This window comes from Drosophila montana, unplaced genomic scaffold (genome assembly GCF_035044405.1).
Source record: "Drosophila montana isolate Dmon_TW-CO22-7 unplaced genomic scaffold, ASM3504440v1 contig_2106_1, whole genome shotgun sequence".
Taxonomy (NCBI): Eukaryota; Metazoa; Arthropoda; class Insecta; order Diptera; family Drosophilidae; genus Drosophila; species Drosophila montana.
In genome coordinates, this window is record NW_026997017.1 from 848,324 (window position 1) to 872,061 (window position 23,738).

General features: G+C 43.0%; 2 protein-coding genes and 1 long non-coding RNA gene across 8 annotated transcripts in view; 2 read left to right on the forward strand and 1 right to left on the reverse strand.

The window, feature by feature from the left end:
- The window catches only part of acj6 (abnormal chemosensory protein 6), a 38,029-nt gene extending 15,067 nt beyond the window's left edge, over positions 1-22,962 (forward strand). For 2 of the 6 annotated variants that reach the window (XM_064680266.1, XM_064680269.1), the window contains 5 exons: positions 20,076-20,253; positions 20,341-20,481; positions 21,544-21,775; positions 22,044-22,207; positions 22,265-22,962. In XM_064680266.1, coding sequence (XP_064536336.1) covers positions 20,076-20,253; positions 20,341-20,481; positions 21,544-21,775; positions 22,044-22,207; positions 22,265-22,326 — 777 coding nt within the window. In that variant the 3' untranslated portion in view covers positions 22,327-22,962. Of the gene's footprint in view, positions 1-20,075; positions 20,254-20,340; positions 20,482-20,588; positions 21,199-21,543; positions 21,776-22,043; positions 22,208-22,264 lie in introns of those variants that run through there. The other 4 variants (XM_064680268.1, XM_064680270.1, XM_064680272.1 and 1 more) reach the window with 3 other exon arrangements.
- On the reverse strand, positions 2,957-3,488 carry LOC135426931 (uncharacterized). Its single transcript, XR_010435971.1, has 2 exons — positions 3,278-3,488; positions 2,957-3,219 (listed from the first exon to the last, which is right to left on the reverse strand). It is a non-coding gene; the product is annotated as an uncharacterized LOC135426931 (long non-coding RNA).
- On the forward strand, positions 13,701-15,206 carry Pp1-13C (Protein phosphatase 1 at 13C). Its single transcript, XM_064680273.1, has one exon. The coding sequence runs from the start codon at positions 14,046-14,048 to the stop codon at positions 14,952-14,954; it is 909 nt and encodes a 302-aa protein (XP_064536343.1). The 5' UTR covers positions 13,701-14,045; the 3' UTR covers positions 14,955-15,206.
- Positions 22,963-23,738: the final 776 nt, after the last annotated feature.

The following is a 23,738-nucleotide window of genomic DNA, read 5'->3' on the forward strand; positions in this document are numbered from 1 at the left end:
ATAAATTGGTGTTAACTATTCTTAATACACAAGATTAACAACATTAACTGCCAGCTGGAGAGCATGCACATATCATAGCTGGTTCCATTTCCAATTCATTCCATCCTTAAGACATTCTTTTAACATTAACTTGTGTTCTATTGCCGACTTGTTCTACGCTCATCGCAAATTATATTCATTACTTAAGTTCTTCAACCCAGAAAAGCTGCCAGCTCATTTCAATTTCAATTCATTCCACTTTCATTCATTCCCCTATCTTCTTGTTATATGTCTCATCTTGTTTCGATTTCCAATCGACCTTCTACATTACCCGAATATGCCAAATTGTTTCAATTCCAATTCATTCCACTCTACTTCCTTGCATGCTCTTTTATTACATTTCATACTGTTTCCTTTCCAAAACGTTCCACTTTTCATTTAGCAACTTGACAACATGCTTTACGTTTTCTTTCCAACTCGTTTCGCTTGTTATAATCATTGTTCTACTTCTTCGATTCACCAGTTTTCCGTTGAATTCACGTTTGGAATCCCAACCGGTTTCATTTTCCAACCGTTCCACTCTGAGTTTCATTCCATTGCCGCAATTCAGCTTCAGAGCTCTCGACAAAATCGGTTTTGATAAAGTTCTGATGGACCCCGCTGCCTTTTACCTTTTTCCGGGCAGCAACCCCTGCCGCACATCTTTTTTCCCGAACCCCCCTTCCCCCCCTACCCCTTGGTAAATGTAAGTTTAAAATTTTCCACTTGATTTGATGGCTGCTGTCTATCAATTCGTGTAACATGTGTCATAAGCGTTATGCGAGTGCCATAAAATTGCCCCCCCCCCCCCCTCCAGTAAGAAAACATAACAAAAACTCATTAAATTAAAGTAATTTACGGTAGAGCAACACCCAACCTCCCCTTCGCCCCCTTCGCCCCTTTTGCCCCTGCTCACCGCAACACCCCTGGCCGCAAAATGTGCAAGTTTTTGCGAGCATATGAAAAGCCAATTATGAGCGCTACCAAAAAGGGTAAATATATTATATGAGAGCCAAATATAATGCTAATTAAAATAATCATATCCATCATAAAATTCAATGAGGGCAGGGGGCATGCTGCGACCAGGGCCAGGGTTGGGCTGACAGGTTGCCAGCATTTGTAACAATTACAAATGAGAGCAACAACAACAACAACAACAACAATAAATATTATCAATTTCCCGGAGCAGCAGCCGCTGCCTACGCGAGGGGGATGGACGGGCGGGCGGATGGACGGGCGGGCGGGCGGTGAGATGGACAAGTAGCTGGCCACTTTGCAGGCATTTATCACAGATTTTGCACCAGCTACCAAAACAGGAACAACAACAACAACAACAACCATGGCAAAGTTTTAGCCACCGGGTGGTTTTACATAGAGCTCATCCCTTCATAGCATGCTAGCCGTGAGCAAAAAAAGAAAAAACAAGCCTGAGTGTATGCTCGACTTGGAGATACCCTCATTACAGACATTTTAGTTTTACATTTTATTTGTTTTCAATAAGTAAATTTAGTTGGCTATAATTAGAATGAACACGAATAGAAAATTTCCAGTGAAACGTGCTATTAATTTTACTTATTACACCCTGAACCCATTGAAAATGGGTAAAAAGGGTATTATGTATTTGTGCAAATGTATGTAACAGGCAGAACAGGAAGCATCTCCGACCCCATAAAGTATATATATTCTTGATCAGCATTAATAGCCGAGTCGATGTAGCCATGTCCGTCCGTCCATCTGTCCGTCCGTATTTATGAACGCCAGGATCTCAGAACCTATAAGAACTAGAGACTTAAAATTTTAGCTGTAGGTCCTCCTAGTGCCCGCGCAGATCGAGTTTGTTTCCGACATTCGATAACTTGCCCCGTTTCCAAGTAATCGATAAAAATCGATAATCGTAATCCCGTTTTTGAGCAATTTCCTCTTACTTGATTTTTTTATGTTAGGTTCAAGTTGTACTTATTTAATTTATCTATCTGGTAGATCGAGAATATGCACTCATCTCAGTCTTCTTACTGCTAGACTATTATCTGTTAGATTTTAAGGCTAGCTTATTTTGGTGGTTGTAAAGTCTATCAATTTTGTACTAATTGTGCTTTGTTTCTTCGTTTACATATGGCATTTTTAGATTTTGGGGAAGGCTAGCTTTATTAACTTCGATGTTTATAGTGTGATATTTGTGAAATTTTCAGAGCTTCAATATGGCAAACAGAAGCGAAAGGTTCTGTCTTGGAAGCCGATGGTATTTCGAAATTCGGAGGCAATGGGATGAAGGCATCCAAAAAGTGAACTATTTGTAAGACGTACTCATATGCCATATGAGAACCCCCTCTCTCTCTCTCTCTCTCTCTCGCTCTCTCTCTGACTGCTCAAAATCGATATTTATCGATATCATTAAAATGGGTGAAGATATCGAACAAAAATTGAGCAGCATCCAAAGCGGCATGGTATAGGACTATATGCAGGCTAGATTTAATCGGGATCAAGAATACATATGTATAGACAGGTTGTGGTTACACATAAACATTATACCCCTTCCACGCATTTTCAATGGGCATAGGGTATATATAAAGTATATATAAAGAAAAAACAACAGCACACTTAATTCAATTTAAATTACACTTTCATATTTCCGGCCGCACCAGCAGTCCGCGGACGAACTGGGCCCCGGCATATCCATTAGTATTCGCAACATATGGCTCAATTTCCCTCAAATCATTTCTTCCACAACACAACACAACACACGCACGCCCATGTCCCCGCAACGGGGTGCAGCACAGCCCAAGCCCGCCTTGCCCGCCTTGCCCGCCTTGCCCCTTACCCCGGCACCAGACACCTGCTCATTGCCTGAAGCCGGCAACCACAAGTGGTTTATCATATTGAAATTCATTTAGTGCACCTGTTTGATTTTTTTCTCTCTCTGTTTTCCTTGTGTATTCGGTTATTTTTTGTTTTGTCATATCGTGACCAAGAAGCGGGCATATTATTTGGTAAATATCGTTAACTTCCCATTGCCACTCCACACGCAATCAAAATCCACTTAGTGCGAGCCGCTAGCACCACCAAAATGTAGTTCCAACTGGAATATGGGTGATGGGCGATGGTCCGTTTTCTAAAACAAATATTTGCACCCGGCAACTTGACCCGCTACTAAGCAGATGCTATCGGGCTCGTCCATATGTCTGGATACGTTAACTTCCTTGTCTGAGAAATGCAAATTCAGATATGTCAGATATCGGGGGGAATATTCAAAATTTCTTACTACGATTGATAGATCAAGTTAACTGCTACTCGATCCCGTTTTGGGGCCTATCTCAACTGTCACTAACTTTTCCTAACTATCTCCCCCTCTCTCTCTCTCTCTCTCTCTCGTCTGATTCTTTCCCTTTAATTCTCTCTCACTCTGTCACAATTTTAGGCAATTCCTTTTGCAAATCTTCTTTTCTTCCAGCTTTTATCATTTTTCCTCTCTCTCTCTCTCTCTCTCTCTCTCTGTTTACTCTCTTTTTCGCTTCTTATAGCTCTATCCTTAACCAAATTACAAATGCGCAACTCTTAAAAGTCTTTTTTATTATCATCACTACGTCTCACTCCTTTTATCTCCCAGTCTGCCTGCCTCTCTCGCTCTCTCACATTCTCTCCCTCTCTCCCTCTCTCTCTCTCTCTCTCTTTCTTAAGTACTTCTACATCTGATATTCCCTTCATATTTCTCTACCTCTAATCATTATTTTTCCTTTCTCTCCCTCTCTTTCTTCCCGTCATCTGTAAATATATATTTCGGGACAATCTCGAATACATTATTTGCCCCCTATCATCTCAATTTATGAATAACTGTCATTCTAACAAGTTTCTTAGTCTTCCCACCTGCAACTACTCGATTATTTCTTTTTTTTCTCCCTCACTCGTTCTTCCGCTGTTTAACTCTTGCTCCCTTGCCACAACGTTCGAGTCTGTCATCAATCCATAAATCCAGCTAACTATTTGCGATAGCTTGGGCCGCTTTAGACGCATGCATAATTAATCGATTCGCCGTTCCAGTTATCGATTGTTATGGTATTTATCAACACTAGATTGACATTATTAAATATGCGGCCGTATTAAATATTGCACCATAACAAAACGATGGCCAAACAACGAGAAAGAAAAAAAAGCATAAACAAAAACAAAAAATATATAAAGTATATATACACAACAATTTTCAGATTAATAATGCATTAACTTTACTTTAGCAGCCTACTTCTGCTATACCCTGCAAATTGTTTCGACCCACAAATAGGTCTTGATCTCGTCAAATGCACAGCTGGAGATTTTCAATTCTAAATGCCATGTGCCGAACGAATGCATTCTCCTGTCTCCTCAATATCAGCTCGTATTGACATAATATAATCGATAAATATCGATTTGGAGGCAAAGTTTTTCGGATTAACTCCAAAATTATTACAGCTAGATACACCAAACTTTGGCATAACGATTCTTGTTTGAATTGAAAAAAAAGAATTAATTTTTTGGGCTCTGAAATTGTATTAAGAATCGAGCCAAATTACTCTAGAGCTCTATGCATGCATAGTTTTTGGGCAAGGGGAGGAAGAGGGGCGCAAGATGCAGGAAGCTAGCTAGCTGTCTTCAGGGTATCTCCTAGTCGGGCACAACTTTTATTTAGAAGCTTGCGGAGTGAAAGTTTAGCGGCTCTCGCTCGTGTGTGTACTTGTGTGTGGGTGTGTGTGTGTGTGTAGAAAGCTTTGTGTCATCCAGTGACAATTTACGGCCGCTTCTAGCCACATTCCATGCGCCATGCGCCATGTGCCAAGTCGCATGTCCTCGTCAGCTCAGCTCAGCTCGGCAGGACTTGGACTTGGACTTGGACTGGGACTGGGATTGGGATCGGTATTGGTTTGGGTTGCTCTCTGGGTTTGTTTTCGGTTGCGTTCCGTTGATTCATTTATTTATTTAGTTTTCTTGGCATCATCAATTATTCAGCGCTGCGTCTGTGTGCGGTGCGGTGCGGTGCGTTGTCTCTTTATTGCAAGACAATCGAAATGGCGGAGACAGCCGGGCCGAGCCGAGCCGGCCCGAAGAAGGAGAACGGCAAGGATGTGGACATGTAATACCAGTCCGATGACATGGACACCATCTAAATGGGACTTGCTGCCAGCGATGCGAGCGTGGGTGCGACAGGCCAGAGGCCGTGGCTAAATAAATACCCATTGTGTGCGGCATCGGGTCGCGAAGGTGGTCATCACTCATACGCCAGGTTGGCCAGCATTTGACAAATAGTTGCGCAATTCCATGACGCGAAACGGCATCAGATTGCAATTTCGCCTCATTTATTTTTCAAATGCATGCCGTGTGCATTTAAACCTAATTTGATTTTACAACCCAGCCCCAGGACCAGGCCCAAAGTCGATTTGAGCTCATGCAACATTAAGTGCGCGTTTAAGTCCTGATTGCACAAATTGCAGCTTACAATACTTTTGCACTTTTCTACTTTTGTACTTTTGTACTTTTCTACTTAAAACTGTAAACCATTTGAAATTGGAATTCAATTTCCCTCTTTGCTTTTGAACAAGATTTGCGTTTTGGCTAAGTGCAGTTAGCTGTTAGCCAAATGTTTTGGCTGTTGTTGGCAATTGCATTGCCTCGAATTGTGCTGCAAATTTGAGTACAGCCACGTGGACATCTAATTAACACAGAAACTCAATAAATGTACACTGTATCTGCCTCAAGCCGCCGCTTGGCACACTGAGCGAAGGGATCGAACTGCCGTGAATCTTTATCCTTATTTGCTTGCTTTTCAATTCAATTAAGAAAATGTGTGTGTGTGTATGTGTGTGTTTCCTGATCCTGATTTGTAAACAGAAGTTGATGCAGTACAGCATGTGGCACGGAAAATTAATATGGCGACTTTAGAAGGAGAATCAATTACCTCAGCCTTTCACTTTTTGGCAGAAGTAGAACGAAGAGTCCCAGATCAGACCCTCTAGCTATTCAAATCAACCAGCTCTCAATATAATTGGCATACAAATTCGATACCTATCGATCAAATCTACGAACTCTTAAGGTAATCGGAGCAGAATTTCGATACTTATCGATAAAGTCAACGAGATCTTAAAGTAATCGGAGCAGAATTTCGATACTTATCGATAAAATTAACGAGTTCTCAGAATAATCGGAGTAGAAGTTCGATACCTATCGTTTAAATCTACGAGATCTTAAAGTGATCGGTGCAGAATTTCGATACTTATCGATAAAATCAACGAGCTCTTAAGGTAATCAGAGTAGAAAATAGATACCTATCGATAAAATCAACAAGCTCTTAAGGTAATCGGAGTAGAAAAAAGATACTTATCGATCAAATCAACGAGCTCTTAAAGTAATCGGAGTAGTAATTCGATACTTATCGATTTCGTAGCAATAGAAAAAACGTTTAAAAATTGGATACAGAGTCGAGCTGCTAAAAGTGAAACTCCATTTAAGTATCTCGACTTAAAGCTAGATCAACTCGGCTGTGGGTAAATGTAAATTTGCAGGCCCTCATGATAACCTAGGTTCCACCTGGGCCCAAAGTAAGCCACGCTCGTAGCTAAGTCATAATATTTACAGATGCTCCAAACGATTTTCCTTGGGCAAAGTCTTATTGGGAATCATAAGAAGAACTTGAGTATTTGAATATGTTGTTGGACTAAGCTAAAAATCCTATCTTCGTATTAGATCTAATAGAGGCTAATGTTGTGTTGACTTTTGAATTTTGACTTAAGCTCATTGCCCAGACTGCCTCCCTCCCACCCCGCTCCCCCCCTTACCCCTTTTAACTGGGGTCAGGCACAAGCTGCAGAGTGGGGAATGGTTGGAGGTTGAGGGGTTGGGGCCAACTGCCAACTGGCAGCCCTTTCTCGTTGCTTTTTTGTTTTTTTTTGGCTGGCGATGACAGTTAACAGGTTAACCTGCTTAAAATGCACATCAACGCATCAGTTGACCCACAGTGAACCCTCCGCACAAGTGCCTGGAAAAACCGAGCATATGTAAAACTTAATGCAAAAACCAGCGCAACGGCTGCGAGGGGGATTGGGATTGGGAATGGGAATGGGAATGGGAATGGTCGGTGGGGGAGGGAGGGGGAACAGCTCGAGATAAAACTGGCAACAACTTTGCAATTATCAGTTACAAATGCCCAACTAAAAAAAAAAAGGCGGGTAGCAAACACCATTAGACATTAGACATGCCCAAATGGCAGGGGTTGGTCGGCGAGGGCAAGGAGGGAGGGGTGTGGGGGGGGGGGGGAGGGGGTGTCTTTTGTGTTCATTTTGAAATATGTTTGCCAGCATATGCAATAAGGTTGTTATTTACTTTACAGCGAAGTGAGCATCAAATTGATCGTATTAATGGCCATAACTAGTTTATCCCGCCCATCTTATCAATTCGTGGGGATTATACGCAGATTTCCATTACCAACAAAACCGAAGGGTGGCTAATGCTGCAATGACTCTTGCTCTCCCTCCCCCCCCCCCCTCTCTCCCTCTCTCTACCTCTCTCTTTGTCTGTCTCTGTAGCATTAATGCAATTTCAATGGTCAATGCGAAAAACATACATTTTCGATTTGGCATTGTTGCTTGTTGTTGTTGCTTGTTGTTGTTGTTGTTGCTTGTTGCTTGTTTTTTAGCCGCATCGAAAGGGGCTCTCCGCTGGGCGCCCGAGCAGGGACTTGAGCCGGCCTGGGCACAAGTCGGGCAACTCCCACAGGAATTGCCAGGCAATATAACTGAAAGCAAAAATGAAGATAACAGTCAGCGCGGCAAGTGCAAATCCACCCGTCCATTTAACAAGTTGTGCACAACCCCGCCCACGCTTCCAGCCACCTGACGAGCCCATTCGCATCCCCATCCAACATTCGCATTCGCATCCGTATTCGCATCCGTATTCGCATCCGTATTCGCATCCGTACTCGCATCCTCCGTATGCGCAACGCGTACCTTTTGCTAACCAACTAACTGCCTTTTTGCTTGGCGCGTCTGTGGGCGTTTGAATGGGTGGTTCGGTGGTTCGGTGGTTGGCTCTGGGCTCTGGGCTGTGGGCTATGAGCCGCCTGTTACGCCTCTGTTTGATGCTTGTAAAGACCACTTTACCCGCTATAATAAAAATAAATCATAATATTTTGCACCCCTCGTCGCGTGCGGCTCAGTTCGTTGGGCTGGCACACAACCTGTGCGAACCCTCGCACACTGGAACCAAATCTGATTTCAAATGCAAAGCACAAATAAAACGAACATTTGACATAAATGGCTTCAAGTATCGTACAGTATGAGCTCTATTTAGAGTGCTATAAATACAATCGTTTATTGACGCACACTCGCTCGCATTCAATAAGTAACGAGTGCATTCCAAACGGACGAGTCGAACAAATGGACGCGAAAATAAACGCAAAACTCTTTCAATCATTTATTACAGTCTGAACTGTATTAAGAGTCTTGCAAACACATTTGCTTATTGCCAAATAAAGTAACGAGTACATACGACGAGTCTAGCAACTGCACGAGTGAAATTTACGTTTAAGGCTCGGCTGCTTTTAACAACTCTTTCAACTTTAGTTTTACTCGCTAGTTGCAATCATAAATTGCTAGAGTCTTAAAAATACATGTGGCAATAAACAAATGCATTTATGAATACATTTGCTCGCTACCAATTACTCGCTTGCATTCAATAAGTAACGAGTGCATTCCAAACGGACGAGTCGAACAAATGGACGCGAAAATAAACGCAAAACTCTTTCAATTATTCATTACAGTCTGAACTGTATTGAGAGTCTTGTGAATACATTTGCTTATTGCCAAATAAAGTAACGAGTACATACGACGAGTCTAGCAACTGAACGAGTGCAATTTACGTTTAAGGCTCGGCCGCTTTTAACAACTCCTTCAACTTTAGTTTTACTCGCTAGTTGCAATCACAAATTTCTAGAGTCTTAAAAATACATGTGGCAATAAACAAATGCATTTATGAATACATTTGCTCGCTACCAATTACTCGCTTGCATTCATGAAGTAACGAGTGCATTCCAAACGGACGAGTCGAACAAATGGACGCGAAAATAAACGCAAAAGTCTTTCAATTATTCATTACAGTCTGAACTGTATTTAGAGTCTTGCGAATACATTTGCTTATTGCCAAATAAAGTAACGAGTACATACGACGAGTCTAGCAACTGAACGAGTGCAATTTACGTTTAAGGCTCGGCCGCTTTTAACAACTCCTTCAACTTTAGTTTTACTCGCTAGTCGCAATCATAAATTGCTAGAGTCTTACGAATACATGTGGCAATAAACAAATACATTTATGAATACATTTGCTCGCTACCAATTACTCGCTTGCATTCATGAAGTAACGAGTGCATTCCAAACGGACGAGTCGAACAAATGGACGCGAAAATAAACGCAATAGTCTTTCAATTATTCATTACAGTCTGAACTGTATTTAGAGTCTTGCGAATACATTTGCTTATTGCCAAATAAAGTACCGAGTACATACGACGAGTCTAGCAACTGAACGAGTGCAATTTACGTGTAAGGCTCGTCCGCTTTTAACAACTCTTTCAACTTTAGTTTTACTCGCTAGTTGCAATCATAAATTGCTAGAGTCTTACGAATACATTTGCTCGCTACCAATTACTCGCTTGCATTCATGAAGTAACGAGTGCGTTTCATAATTTCATGATTTTATCCAAAATTCAGTTAGAAGTGATTGAAGCAGTATGAACTTTGACAGAAATTGATCGATAAATTCGATAAATCGTTCAATTAGGCACTTTGATTAATAATAATTTTGGTCAAGCATAATAGAAAACGTTGCAAATTGTCAGAAATTAAATTTGCATCAAATATATGAACTCTTGCACCACGGTAAAGGTACGCACACTCCGGCGTTTACCTTGTTTGCCGGTACTCAGCGCTCGGCTACTCGTCCTCGTCGTCGTCGTCGTCGTCCCCGTCGTCGCTGTCGTCATCCATGTTGCGAGGTTGTAACCCCGGATAATGTACTTAATGCATCTACATATTAATGTCGCCCGAAAACCTGTGCTTCGCTTGCACCCCATTCCCATTCCCGGGCCAACATGGACGTGGAAAATCCTTACCGGCTAGCAGCATTAATAGTATTTTCTATTACTGGGCCGTACTCGCCGTACTCCCCCGTGTACGGATCGTCCTTGCCGGCTTGCTGTGTGCCTTTTGCTTTTTTGCTTTTTTGTTGTTTTTATTGCACTGACGCAAGGGTCGCCCCGCGGCACCCGCCCGGTACGGCTCGCCGTGTACTACGATTACACTTGTTCCGTCGCCGTCGCCGTGCGTGTGCCTTGAGCTAAACGTGGCTGGGTGTGTGTGTGTGTGTGTGTGTGTGTGTCTGTGTGTGTGTGTTGGGCCCGGTTATATTGATATGTCTCCCAGTAGAGCTGGCAAAACAGACGGTAGCGCAGTTAAGCCGGGACCGCAATGTGTAAAAAATTACGAGCTACATTGAAAATAAAAATGAAAACAAAGAAGATGCAAAACGCGGGCAGGTTGAGGCTGACAAGATGTTAACCCTGAAACTACCGGCTTGCCCCTGCCCCTGCCCCTTCCCCCGTCCCTGCCCCGCTACTGCTCAAATATTGTTTCAGCTTGCGGCAACTTTATGAGTCGCGTACACTGTAAAAATTGAAAGCTCAAGTCGATTGTCTTCAGCAACTTTCATAATACTTTGATTCGAAGCGTTCAAGTTTTTATAAAAGTTTTATTATTATATAATTAAATTAAGTTGAACGGCTCAATGGCGGATCGCAACTTTAAGCTCCTCGATTTTCTACTTAAAAATACTCTATTGAAAGTGAGAGTGCTTGAGTCGAGAGTGTCCGACTAGAAGATACTTCATATCCAGCGACAAGCTGCCTTTACAAATATTCTAGCTGCTTTCTGTGCTTCTGCTTCCATCCCAATGGCCCCACTCTATGTGTGGGATATATATTCTTGATCATAGTCCGATTCTAAGGGTGTGTGTGTGTATATAGCAAAAGGGAAGCCTTTTTCGGGTTGTTCTCTGCGTATGGAATCGGGGGAATACATATATCAAATCTCAAGTCTTCTGAACATGGCTAGCTCAGGACTCAGCTCGTCCTCCTCATCTATCGATAGACTGTCACATACGTTCGCACAAAAACAATATGCCCTTCTTAGCCATTTACCCTGCACTCTTTAAAGCTGTTTCCAAAGCGAAACTCAAACTTTGTAGAGTTTATAAAATTGGTTGCGTCCATCTTCAAGCTCAAGTTGAGCCTGACCATTTATGCCGAGGAATCGTCAAGTGCAAGTGCACCTGAACAGGTGAACCACCTGCCAAGGTGCTTCCAAATTGAAGCACAGTGTACGCATGTCCTGGGAATTGCGCTGCCAGAATAACGGTGGGGAGGGGAAAAAAAAAGCAGATGAAGAAAAGTCTTGTGATGACGGCGACGCGACAGGCAGAGGTAAAAAGTAAAAGTAAAAGTAGGTAAGGACACGTCCTGCCGCGTGCCGCGCACTGCGCGCTGCGTGCTGCGTGCCCGAGGTCCTTTGCTGTGCGTTATAAAAATAAAATAAAATCTATTACGTGGCAAACCAACCCCCCACATTTATGTGGCAATTTGTTGTTTCTTGATTGTGTGTGTGCCGCACCGGAGTCGACGTTGCCAAAAAGTAAAGTGTATCATTTTCCCATTTGGCGGCAAATGCGACCCCTTTTTGTCAGGGCAGAAAACACGGTACGGCGCGAGCACTTCTCGCACTTTGTCTCAATTCCCAACTGTCAAGTTGCAAGCCATCCCCCCCTCTCGAGTCCCTCATCGGCTCATCAGGCCTAACCCCTCGCCGCACAGGCAGTTGCAATTTATGAAGATTTGTGTGGCCGCACCAGAGTGTCAGAGGGTTGCTATGCCACGCCCCGTCGGTTATGGACGCCCTAGTGCACTTGTTTTGATTTGTTTGGAATAATAACAGATGCTTACCGTACATATTATTCATTGTTCAAATTATTAACGCTTGACAATAAAAATTGTATTTGAACAGCTCTCGAAAACCGAAGCCCGAATCTCCGGTACGGCCACGGTACGGCCGTAGACCGTGTTGGCCTGTGGGCGCCAGCAGCAGCAGCAGCAGCCGGCAAATTGCAATTTGTGCAAATATTTATGTACATTGAAAATTACTCATTTGTGTAACACCAATTAATTTCAACAAACAGCAACAACCCGAACAGCAACAATAACAATGGGAGGACCATCCATTTATAAGGAGCTACGTGCCATTGTTTTTGTTGTCCTTTGGTTTCGTCTCTCGCTTTTTCACTCGGCTTAAACAAATGGAAAATGAGGTCTTTTGTTTCCTAAAATAAACGATGTTTGTTTGCGTTCTGTTTGGACCTCACCAACCCCCCAAAGTTTGCCCAGGTCTCTTGTGCAGGTGCTCGAAATGGGGGGACTGTAGCTAACCAACACCCAAACAACCCCTCCACTGATTATTAGCCGAAATGCATTTGATTTTCGGTTTTTGCTTTTGCAAATTGCGCCACACAAATTGCCACTTCAACATTTTGTTTACACTGCAATTTTTCAACACTCACCCTTAATGCAGAAGCCACCACCCAGCCCCTAACAAATTGCAACTAATTTGTACAAACTAAGGACTCGACTGAGGAAACAGCCAAATGAACTCCCAGTTGATTAACGTATACTTAAAGTATACAAGCCGAAGCAATGTCTCTCAAAGTTCCACACAAACCTTGAAAGCTGAAATAGTTTTCATATAACTCAGCTAAACGCTGAGAAGCGCAAAGAAGACCCTTACGCTGAGCTGCAGCCAAAAGCTGAGTGCTACAGCACGCGCTACCTCAAAGCTGAATAAGCTAATCGCTTGTTAATCTTGACTTGCATCCGCTCAGTGTAATTATTTAATAAAATAATGTAGTTCGGGTTTTCGATAGCTGATTAAGTAGGCTGAGCCCTACCTTTTCATCGAATCAAATTGAGTTAATAGACAATATTCTTTTATCAGCATCACGTATTTGTTGTATTCATTCTGATAGATAAGTAAATGAGCCTTAGACAATGAGAAAGAGAGAGAGAGAGGGAGTGAGCTTGAGTGGGAGAAAGGGAAGGATCGGAAAACGAAAGCTTAAAAGAGATTTTAAAAAGAAAGAGGGAAAGCAAAAGGACATAAAAGATGAAGCTATAAATAGATAAGTAAAGAGAGCGAGAAAGAGAGTGAGAAAAGTAGCACGAAAATGATAAATGGTATATAAGAAGAAGAAGGATAAGCAACGGCAGAAATAGGGATATCAATAGATAATAATGGGACTAATGCAAGGGGCGAAAAGTGGGGAGAGAGATGGAGAGAGAGAGAGAGAAGGGCACAGATCATAGATGGGGAGAACAAGAGAAGTTAAGTGAGAAAAAAAATGTAAACAGAAAGAGTCAAACTTAAGATAAGGTATATCGGGAATCCCAAATGTGCCCGAACTAACGAAACCTCAAGCTCAGGTATATAAAGACAAAAAAAAAACGGAAACGAATGCAGGCCGAATATGATTACGATACAAACGCAACATTTTGATGTATACTTCAAATGTGGGCTTAACCAGGTGGCGAGGTGTTGGATAGGTTGTGTTTGGGTGACAGTCGACCTGGTTTTAAAATTCATTCAGGGGGGTACCAAAAGTAAAACAAAAAAGAAAGTACAAAAAACACAAAAAAAAAATAAAGGAAAACAAAACTTCGTCTCGATCCCAGTTAAAATTCCAAATTTTTCGAAGACTGCAATCCGTTCGGACACCCATTGGCAAATCAGGTACCCGGTATCAATTGATAATAAAAATCAACAAAATATCAACAACAACAACAACAACAACAAACAAGCAACAAAAGATTATATTAAGGAGGATTGAAGGGGATTGGCGGTCAGAAGAACATCGTTCCGACGGCGTCCCAAGCGATTAACCGACAGCCGCAGATCGGCAAGCCCGGCCAGAAGCCAGCTGACATGGCCGAGGTGCTAAATCTTGACAATATCATTGCCAGGCTGCTGGAGGTGCGGACAGCCCGGCCCGGCAAGAACGTGCAGCTCAATGAGACGGAGATACGCGGCCTGTGCCTCAAGTCGCGCGAAATATTTCTGGCCCAGCCGATATTGCTTGAACTGGAGGCGCCGCTCAAGATTTGCGGCGATATACACGGCCAGTACTATGATCTGTTGCGGCTGTTCGAATACGGCGGCTATCCGCCGGAATCGAATTATCTGTTTCTCGGCGACTATGTGGATCGCGGCAAGCAATCGCTGGAGACAATCTGCCTGCTGTTGGCCTATAAGATCAAATACTCGGAGAACTTCTTTCTGCTGCGCGGCAATCACGAGTGCGCCAGCATTAATCGCATCTATGGTTTCTACGATGAGTGCAAGCGACGATATAGCATTAAATTGTGGAAGACCTTTACCGATTGCTTCAACTGTCTGCCCGTTGTGGCAATTGTCGATGAGAAGATCTTCTGCTGTCACGGCGGACTGAGTCCCGATCTGACGTCCATGGAGCAGATCAAACGGATAATGCGGCCAACGGATGTGCCCGATCAGGGGCTGTTGTGCGATCTGCTTTGGTCCGATCCCGATAAGGACACAATTGGCTGGGGTGAAAACGATCGTGGCGTTAGTTTCACCTTTGGCGCTGAGGTTGTTGGCAAATTCCTGCAGAAGCACGATCTCGATCTGATATGCCGGGCCCATCAGGTTGTCGAGGATGGCTATGAGTTTTTCGCTAAACGCCAGCTGGTCACACTGTTCTCGGCGCCCAACTATTGCGGCGAATTCGATAATGCGGGCGCCATGATGTCCGTGGATGAGACACTAATGTGCTCCTTCCAAATTCTGAAGCCCGTTGAGAAGCGTAAGAAATAATACAGCAGGCCCCCGTCTGTAATTGTTTCAGCTCCAAATTGTTTGATTGTATCCAAAAGATTGTATCCAATCAAAGATAGCACATACATAGCCAAAGCGTATTTAAACAAACAAATGAATTTGCTCTAAAGCATTTGTGGAATGCACATATTATACATATACTAGTACATATCTGTACATTCCCTGTTTGTGTTGCTCTCAAATGAGCCGCTAAGATCAATAACAAACATATCAATATAATGCTTTTTTCAATTCTTTATTGTGGCTCATTCGTAAACGTTTCACTTATAGCAATTATTTACAAACGGCGCCGCGTATGTTACGCACTGGCATCTCATTAATTAAGCGACTGTAATTCGTGTTTTTTTTTTTCTTCTCTTTGGATCATGTTCGTTAACGTTTTGCCATAGACACAGAGGCGGCTATTATTTGTTAGCCTGGCTGTTTTCGTTTACTGCACTTGCGGAAGCCCAATTGCCGATTCTGCTTTGCCGCACATTCGTGCCCGTTTTACGGGCAACATTTTAGCCAAGCAGCGCAGCGGCACGGCGGTAAATCAAATACAGTAATTTGTCCTTGAGCATTCTGGAAATGAGAACCGATTAATGCAAACATTCGACCCACATATGACCAAGTCAATAACTACATACATATATTAACAGCTGTCTGCAGCGGAGCAGCCAGCGCCATAACAAATTAACAAAATGCTAAAAAATTAATGAACAATAACAAAGCATGCGAGACGCAAAAACAAAACAAAACAGCAAAAAAAAAAAAGAGAGAAGAAGAGAAAAGGCAAATGAAAATGCCGGCAGCAGGTAATGGCGCCAAAAACGCTTTATTATGCCAAAAGTGGGTAATAACAAATATAAAAAAATGAAAGCAAAAACACAGCGGAAAGAGAAATAAAGAGAATGTGAAAAACGGCGACAGGAGCAAATTACATTATATGTAATGAGGTCATTTGCGCGTAAACAATCAGACGGACAGACAGACAAACGGCAAAATGGCTAAAAAGCAAAGAAGAGAGAGCGAGAGAGTGGGGAAGAGAGAGAGAGCGAGCGCCAGTGCTTAGTTAGCTAAAAAGAGAGCGCACGCTAAGCACTCGCATGTTTATCAACAAACTGGCAAATAAATAAATTATGTTGGCAAGGTTGTTAATAAATAATGAACCGAAGCGCGCAACGTTCCCAACCTACAAACACTAAATAAACGCACGCCAAATAAAAGAAAACAAATGCAAAGCGCAAAGCGCAAAACAAAAGCAAAATGGCGGCGCACTGAACGAAACAACAGAACGAAGCAGCAGCAGCAGCACGCGCTCGTGTGAGTGCGAGGGCGCATCTGCATGCGAATGTGTGTGTGTGAGTGTGTCGGTGTGAGTGCAAAGCTTAGGCTTAGGCCGGGCAGTTGATGGGTTTTTTTTTTTTTATTTTGGCATTGCCAAAATGCATTTGATTTGCCTAATGATTTTGCATATCTAGCACACACACACACACTTACACATATATGTATGTGTACACCCAGGGCGCTAGCGCAGCTGTGGGACGCACACAACTAAACGCCACACCCACACACGCCAGCCATCTCGCTCTGGCTAACGGCAGCCATTGTCATTTGTTTGCTCATCACTTGGGCTGTTTTCAAGTTTGGCTGGCGCCATCTAGCGCTGAATGTCATAGCTCATATATATTTTTTTGTTGCATAATTTTATTAATTACAAATTATGCGCTTAATTAAATGGGGCAACACTGGCCACGGCAACGGCAACATGAACGTCAACGTAGACAGCAAGCGGCAACGCCGCCGCATCGGCTGCTTTCGTGGGCACTGCCCAAATGAATTTTGCATAAGCATCAGCCAACCACAATGCAGCAGCAGCAGCCGTCGCAGCAGCAGAAGCTGTCACAGCCGCAGTCGTTGTCCGCACGCTGTGCGCCTCCCCCCTCCACACAGCCAGCCCATACCCTGGCGCATAGGCCAAAGCTGCGCTCATGCTCTCACGGCGCAGGGTGGTTGCGCATTGCCAGAAAAGAGATAGCAATAGCAACAGCAGCCTACGCAGCAGCAGCCGAGCGCGTGCGAGCGAGAGCACGCAGGCCAGAGAAAGCGCCAAGGGTGCAAACCAATAACAGTCAGACTAATTTTGGGATTGGTTTATAATTGAAGAGTTTGCCATTGTGTTTGCTCAGGCAGCGGGCAGCGGGTATCGGGCAGCAGACAGTGGCCACCTCTTGTAGTTTTTATAGCAAGCACTGCCACCTAGCCCCACGCCCCCTCTCCTGTCTGACCCTACATTCTCACTGCTCTCAGTTGACGTCTCTTATATACATCGAGGCTGGTCACGGTTGCGTCGGTTGCTGTTGCTGTCTTATTGTTTTTCGTAGGCCTCCCCCCATGCGCCTGCTTATCATTTTGGAGTTTTACATAATTGGCACAGCGCAGAGCAGAGCCCACAGCACACACACACAGACAAGCACACAAACACCCTGTATGTATACATATATATGTATGTATTTATAGCCTGTGTACGTGTCCACGTTTGGTGTCCATTTCTAAGCGTCGCATGAGGGGGCGTGGTATGTTTTCTACACACACACACACGCACACGCACAGACATATCGTTTGCTAGTTTTCGGCTGGGTCACATTCAAAAAGATAAATAAATATGAGTTTGCCCCACCCCGTGTTTGGGGGGGGCGGGGGCGATCTGGGCTGCTGGCTATTGGCGTTTTGTTGTTGCATACTTTTCAGCTGTAATCAGTTTAAATGCTTAACAAAGCAACACAAAGCAAAATGTTCAGAAGCATGGGCAAAAAACACAACAGCTAGACTGAGAGCCAAAGAGACTGAGAACGTCAGCGACTGCCAGCGCGACTGCGACTGCGAGTGCGAGTGCGAGAGCGAGCATGAGCTTTTTATGCCGTTAGAACAGCGCAATGGAGCGCAAATGTGAGAGCGAGAGGGCGGGAGCGAGCAAGAGAGCGAGTCAAAGCAGCAATGGCTGCCTCCTCTCCTGCTTTTTAGTTGCTATTCATATTTGTTTTAATAATTGAACATTTCTATAAATATTTGATGCATAGACAAAAGAGTTGTGTGCAATGTCCGTGCTCGTCCCCCTCCCCCCCCCCCCCCTTGCCATTACCCTTGCTCGCGTTCTGGGTGTCTCATTCAGTTAAGACCCTTTCAAACTTTTGCGTCTCTGTGTGTGTGCGTGTGTGTGCCGTCGTCTCTCGTTCAATTAAAGCTACATGACACAAAAGATTTTGTAACAAGTGCCATCCCGACGTCTACCACCACCACCCCCCCCCCTGCCCGCCTGCCCCCCTGCCACCATCATCTGCTTGCTGCCAAAAGTTGAGCCAGTTTTTCAACTAGAGTTTCCGCTCAAGTTTCAGGATTTCTGTTTTTCTTTTGTTTGTTGCTGATGCTATAAAGCAAAGGGTTCCTCCCACTCAGCTTTGCCACTGGACTTTAATTAGAAGCAAGTCGTTGTCCGACTTAATCTACACACTCAACATATACATATATATATATGTATATATATATACGTAGATACTTTTCAACTTTAAATGCCAATTTTATGTTAGACTTAATTATTTAGACACAGGTCTAAGCCATTTATTTGAATGGCCCACAAGTTGTTCCCTTAACTTTGGGCCATATTCATCGACTATCCAGCTGGACCAAAAGCAACTAAACTGATTCGACATGGAGATTACGCTTTTGAGCTCCGATCTATTCAATAGCTATGATTGAAAGTTGCAATTTGTTTAATTCACATTGTCAGAAACCCTGGAACCAGAGCTCAAGCATTCTAACTTCTGTTCCGGATTTCGTATTCCGATTCAAATTTAAACACTTTTTTAAACCATGAACGCATTGAAAATGGGTAAAAAGGGTATAATGTATTTGTGCAAATGCATGTAACAGGCAGAACAGGAAGCATCTCCGACCCCATAAACTATATATATTCTTGATCAGCATCAACAGCCGAGTCGATCTAGCCATGTCCGTCCGTCTGTCCGTCCGTCTGTCCGTCCGTCTGTCCGTATGTACGAACGCAAGGATCTCAGAACCTATAAGAGCAAGAAACTTAAAATTTTAGCTGTAGGTCCTCCTAGTGCCCGCGCAGATCGAGTTTGTTTCCGATATTCGATATAACTTGCCCCGTTTCCAAGTAATCGATAAAAATCGATATCGAAATCCCGTTTTTTGAGGAATTTCGGCAAATAATATGAGCTAGATTCACCAAACTTGACATGTAGCTTCTAGAATAGTATATATATATCAAGTATCTTTCATTTTATACCAATCGCCTGTTGGAAGATGAGGGTACAGGGTATCCCCTAGTCGGGAGCTCCCGACTAGAACCTCTTACTTGTTTTAGCATAATTTGAGTATGACGAAGATATATGTACTTTACCAATTAGCGATTGCTTATCGAAAGATCTCGATATATAATTGGACTTGCTCATAGGCTAGTACATTCAGAGCTGAATGCTGATCAAGAAGAGTTGTCTGTTTTTTACTACTTTAATAAGATGTTTAAGCAGCAAAATGTTGAATGGAGCCGATTTCCGCTCATGTTTCACACTTGCGCGTGGAATGTTCAAAAATCCCATCTTAGCGTGCACTCATATGGTAATAACAGCAACTATCAGTCAGTCAGTCAGTCAGTCAGTCAGTCAGTCAGTCAGTCAATCAATCGGTCAATCAGTCAGCACAAACCGCTTTACGTAGAGTTGAGTGTAGTTTCCTCTTGAGCAGGCCTTGAGTATGCCTTCAAATTGCAATTTGCTAAAAAATTCGACTGAAAATTCAGCAACTAGATCGGCGCGTAAGTAACCTATGCATCATATGTATCCACATATTTATTTATGTATCCACATATTTATATATATATAGATGTATATACATATATAGATGTAGATGTAGTTCGTGCCTTGAGGAATGCGTTAAGCAAGTCTAATTGAACGGAGAACTTTCAGAATTTGGGATTGAAAGTTCGTTGGAGACATCCACGATTCGATTCCAAATAGAAGAATTCCAAATCCGTTATCAAATCTGAAATGCTGAATGGATATGTATATCGTCCTTTGGTTCTTAATCCATCTGCAGATGCACCATTCAATGGATCAACTGGACATGCTGGATCCGACGGGCTCGATGACAACGTTAGCCCCCATATCGGAGTCGCCCCTAACGCCCACACATCAGCACCTGCACGGTTCCTATCACAGTATGAATCACATGATGAGCCACCACCATCCGGGCACGTTAAGTGGCCACACGGCGGGTAAATATTAACACACACGCACACGCACACGAACACGCACGTAGCAATGCCCAAGCTGATGGCCACTCTCTCTCTATATGGACACAGGGCACCATGGACACTCAGCGGTACATCATCCTGTCATAACGGCGGCCGTGGCAGCCGCTGGCCTGCATCCCGACACAGACACCGATCCGCGCGAGCTCGAAGCGTTCGCGGAGCGCTTCAAGCAGCGTCGCATTAAGCTGGGTAAGTTCCCGATTCCGTAGAGTTGAATCTACAGAGAACTCTTTAAGCTATTTTACTCTGCGCTCAAATTGCAAATCTCTTCAATTTCGCCTCGTTTTCGCCGACAGCTCTCTCCCTCTCTCTCTCTCTCTCCAGAGTCTAGACCCGAAAGTCTGAGAAAAGAACTAGTGTAAAGAGCACTACAAATACTTAAGAACTCTGTTCAAATGACTTTTAGAACCGAATCTAATCAGAAACAAAACTGATTCAAAATAGAACTAGTATCCGATAAGGAAAGCAGCACATTTTGTTCTCAAAAGAACTGGAACTGGAATGGAAACCTAAAAAACCTGATCTTATTATACCAAATTGCAGATAGGTTTAGAAGCCAGTCTTAAGGGAAGTAGAACTCCTTGCAGATACAACCAGAAATCGGAGAAATCTAACATTATTATATTAACTAAGTCTCAACTAGAACTGAAGCTGGTTCTATGTTCAATTGAGTTCAATCAAGAAAGAACCACAGCTAAATAGAACTCGGAATTGATTTAGCTGCCTCATATTGAATTGAACTGCAGCTTGAACCTAATCGAAATGGGAATTACACTACAGGCAGAATGGAGACTTTCAAAATTTGTTTTACAACACTATACTCTCTCTTTTGCGGTAAAGTGCTTATTAAAGATATGCTTACACCTTGAACTTAAACTTCAACACAATTAGGCTCTTTAAAAATCGTTTTACAACACTCTAATTACTTTTTTCGCAATGTAAACAGTGCTGTAAAGTGGTTGACAAATACAAGCTTAGACATTGACCTTTAATTGCTATGAATTGTTCCACTTTGAGTTCAAAATGTGTTCGACAACACTATAATTACATTTTTCCGCTTGCGTAAGCAGTGCTGTAAAGTGTTTGGCCAAAGATATGCGAAGCTGCTCTACAACATTTTGATAGCCGACGAGAGGTTGCACTTTAAGCTCATAAATATTTGATTATTTACATTTTTTATTTTTGTTGTTTTTGCATTAAACAGTGTTGTAAAGTGTTTGTTGTGTTGTGAATCTGTTTCTTTGCGCGCAGGTGTCACACAAGCGGACGTGGGCAAAGCGTTGGCCAATCTCAAGTTACCTGGCGTCGGTGCGCTGTCGCAGAGCACAATCTGCAGATTCGAGAGCCTGACGCTATCCCATAACAACATGATCGCGTTGAAGCCCATACTGCAGGCGTGGCTGGAGGAGGCCGAGGCGCAGGCGAAAAACAAGCGACGGGATCCAGATGCGCCCAGTGTGCTGCCGGCGGGCGAAAAGAAAAGGTAGAAAGTGTTTTAATTACAAAACGGTAATAACACCCACAAAGCAGTGCCAACTATCCCCACCAACCCCCTCCCCCCTCCCCACCACTCACTCAACCAGTTAACCCCTAAATTGGCAGCATATTTAATTTGGCAACGATCAAGCGAAAAAATGCAAAATGCAAAATGCAAAATGTCCACAGCACAATAACAAGAACTCAGTAGCTCAGCGTTAATGCATTGTTGGGGGCCCATTTCTAAAGTAATCTATATCGAGTCTTTTTTCAAGAAAAAGGACTTCCATTGCGGCACCTGAAAAGCGCTCCCTGGAAGCCTATTTCGCCGTCCAGCCGAGGCCGTCCGGTGAGAAAATCGCTGCCATTGCCGAAAAGCTGGATTTGAAGAAAAACGTGGTGCGCGTCTGGTTCTGCAATCAACGCCAAAAACAAAAACGTATGAAATTTGCCGCTCAACAACACTGACAATCAAATAATACAGCCACACAATTAGGTATAGTTAGTAGTGTAACACCATCAATGACGGGACACGGCTCCGCCGGATTCGGATACTGATAGTCATTTATGACGGCAGCAGCGGCAGCGACAGCAGCAGCGGCAGCGACAGCAGCAGCGGCGTCGGCAGCAGCAGCAGCAGCAGCAGCAGCGGCAACAGAAACAACAACAGCAACAGCAGCAGCAACAGCGGCAGCGGTAGCGGCATTTTCCTCTTCTTCTTCTTCTTCTTCTTCATCTTCATCTTCATCTTCTTCTCTACCCATAACGGGCGACTATTATCTTTAGTAATTCGGATTCGGATGCCGATTCGGATTAGGATTAGGATTCGATTCAATTGGATGACGTTTGGCCGGCAACAACAACAACAACAACAACAACAACGAACAAGAACATCTTTACAACACTTTTCATTTTATAGTCTGGCAACACCACACACACGCACACACACACACACACACACAGCTTAATGCGTTAAAATGAGAGAGAGAGAGAGAGAGAGAGAGAGAGAGAGAGAGAGGGAGAGAGAGGAAAATTTTAACGTAAAATGTAAACATGAAAAAGAACCACAAAAGAATTTTTTTAGGATCGAATATCGAAACAATGGACCAACATATCAAATGCAATAATTTATTGAATTGTATAGGAGAAAAAGGTGGGTAAAAAAACAAACACAAAAACAAAAACAAAAACAAATACAAAATATAAAAACACGACTTCGGCATGCCGAAGCTTAAATACCCTTGCAGACATTTAACTTATTTAACATTTAACCAATTGTGAATCTGGTTGAAAAAAAAACTCCATTCTCGATCGATGCCTTATTGAGAGGAACATGAATATAATACTGCAATGTCGATGGAAGGGTATTGGAAGTCGTAAACACCTTCTATGGCAGCTGTAGCATAAAGTTGTCCGATTTGCTAATGTACAAATCACTTTATGGCGTCGACTATGCCGCTTTCTTTGCCTTACAAGGGTATACAAGGGTAAAAGACGAAGTTGCAGCTCGATCTGTTGCTAGACTTACAACAAAAAACAAAAAAAACATTTCGACTATCTTCGCTGGGTTGTTGGTTGGGCTGACCCGGCCGAGAGCATACCCTGTTCAAGCTAATCGAAACGTGCTCTCCAGCTGTATTTCGGCCGTTTTAGCCGTTTTAGCCGTTTTAGCCGTTTTATGGCCTTTTCACTTTGTAGCGTTGTTTATCTCTGAGCTGACAAACTTTAATGCCTAATGCCAATCCTTGATGTCCTTTGATGTTCCCTACTAATCAATTCATTTTGAAATCTATTTGTTTTTTTTCAGATTTAAAAATTAACACAAAAAAAGAAAAACCAAAACAAAAACAAAAACAAAAGAAATGCCAAAAAAAAAAACAAAAAAAGCAAATAAAAAAATAAAAACACAATTAACACAGGGCAAAAACCCCTTGTAGATGCAAACAGTTACGACACACACACACACACAC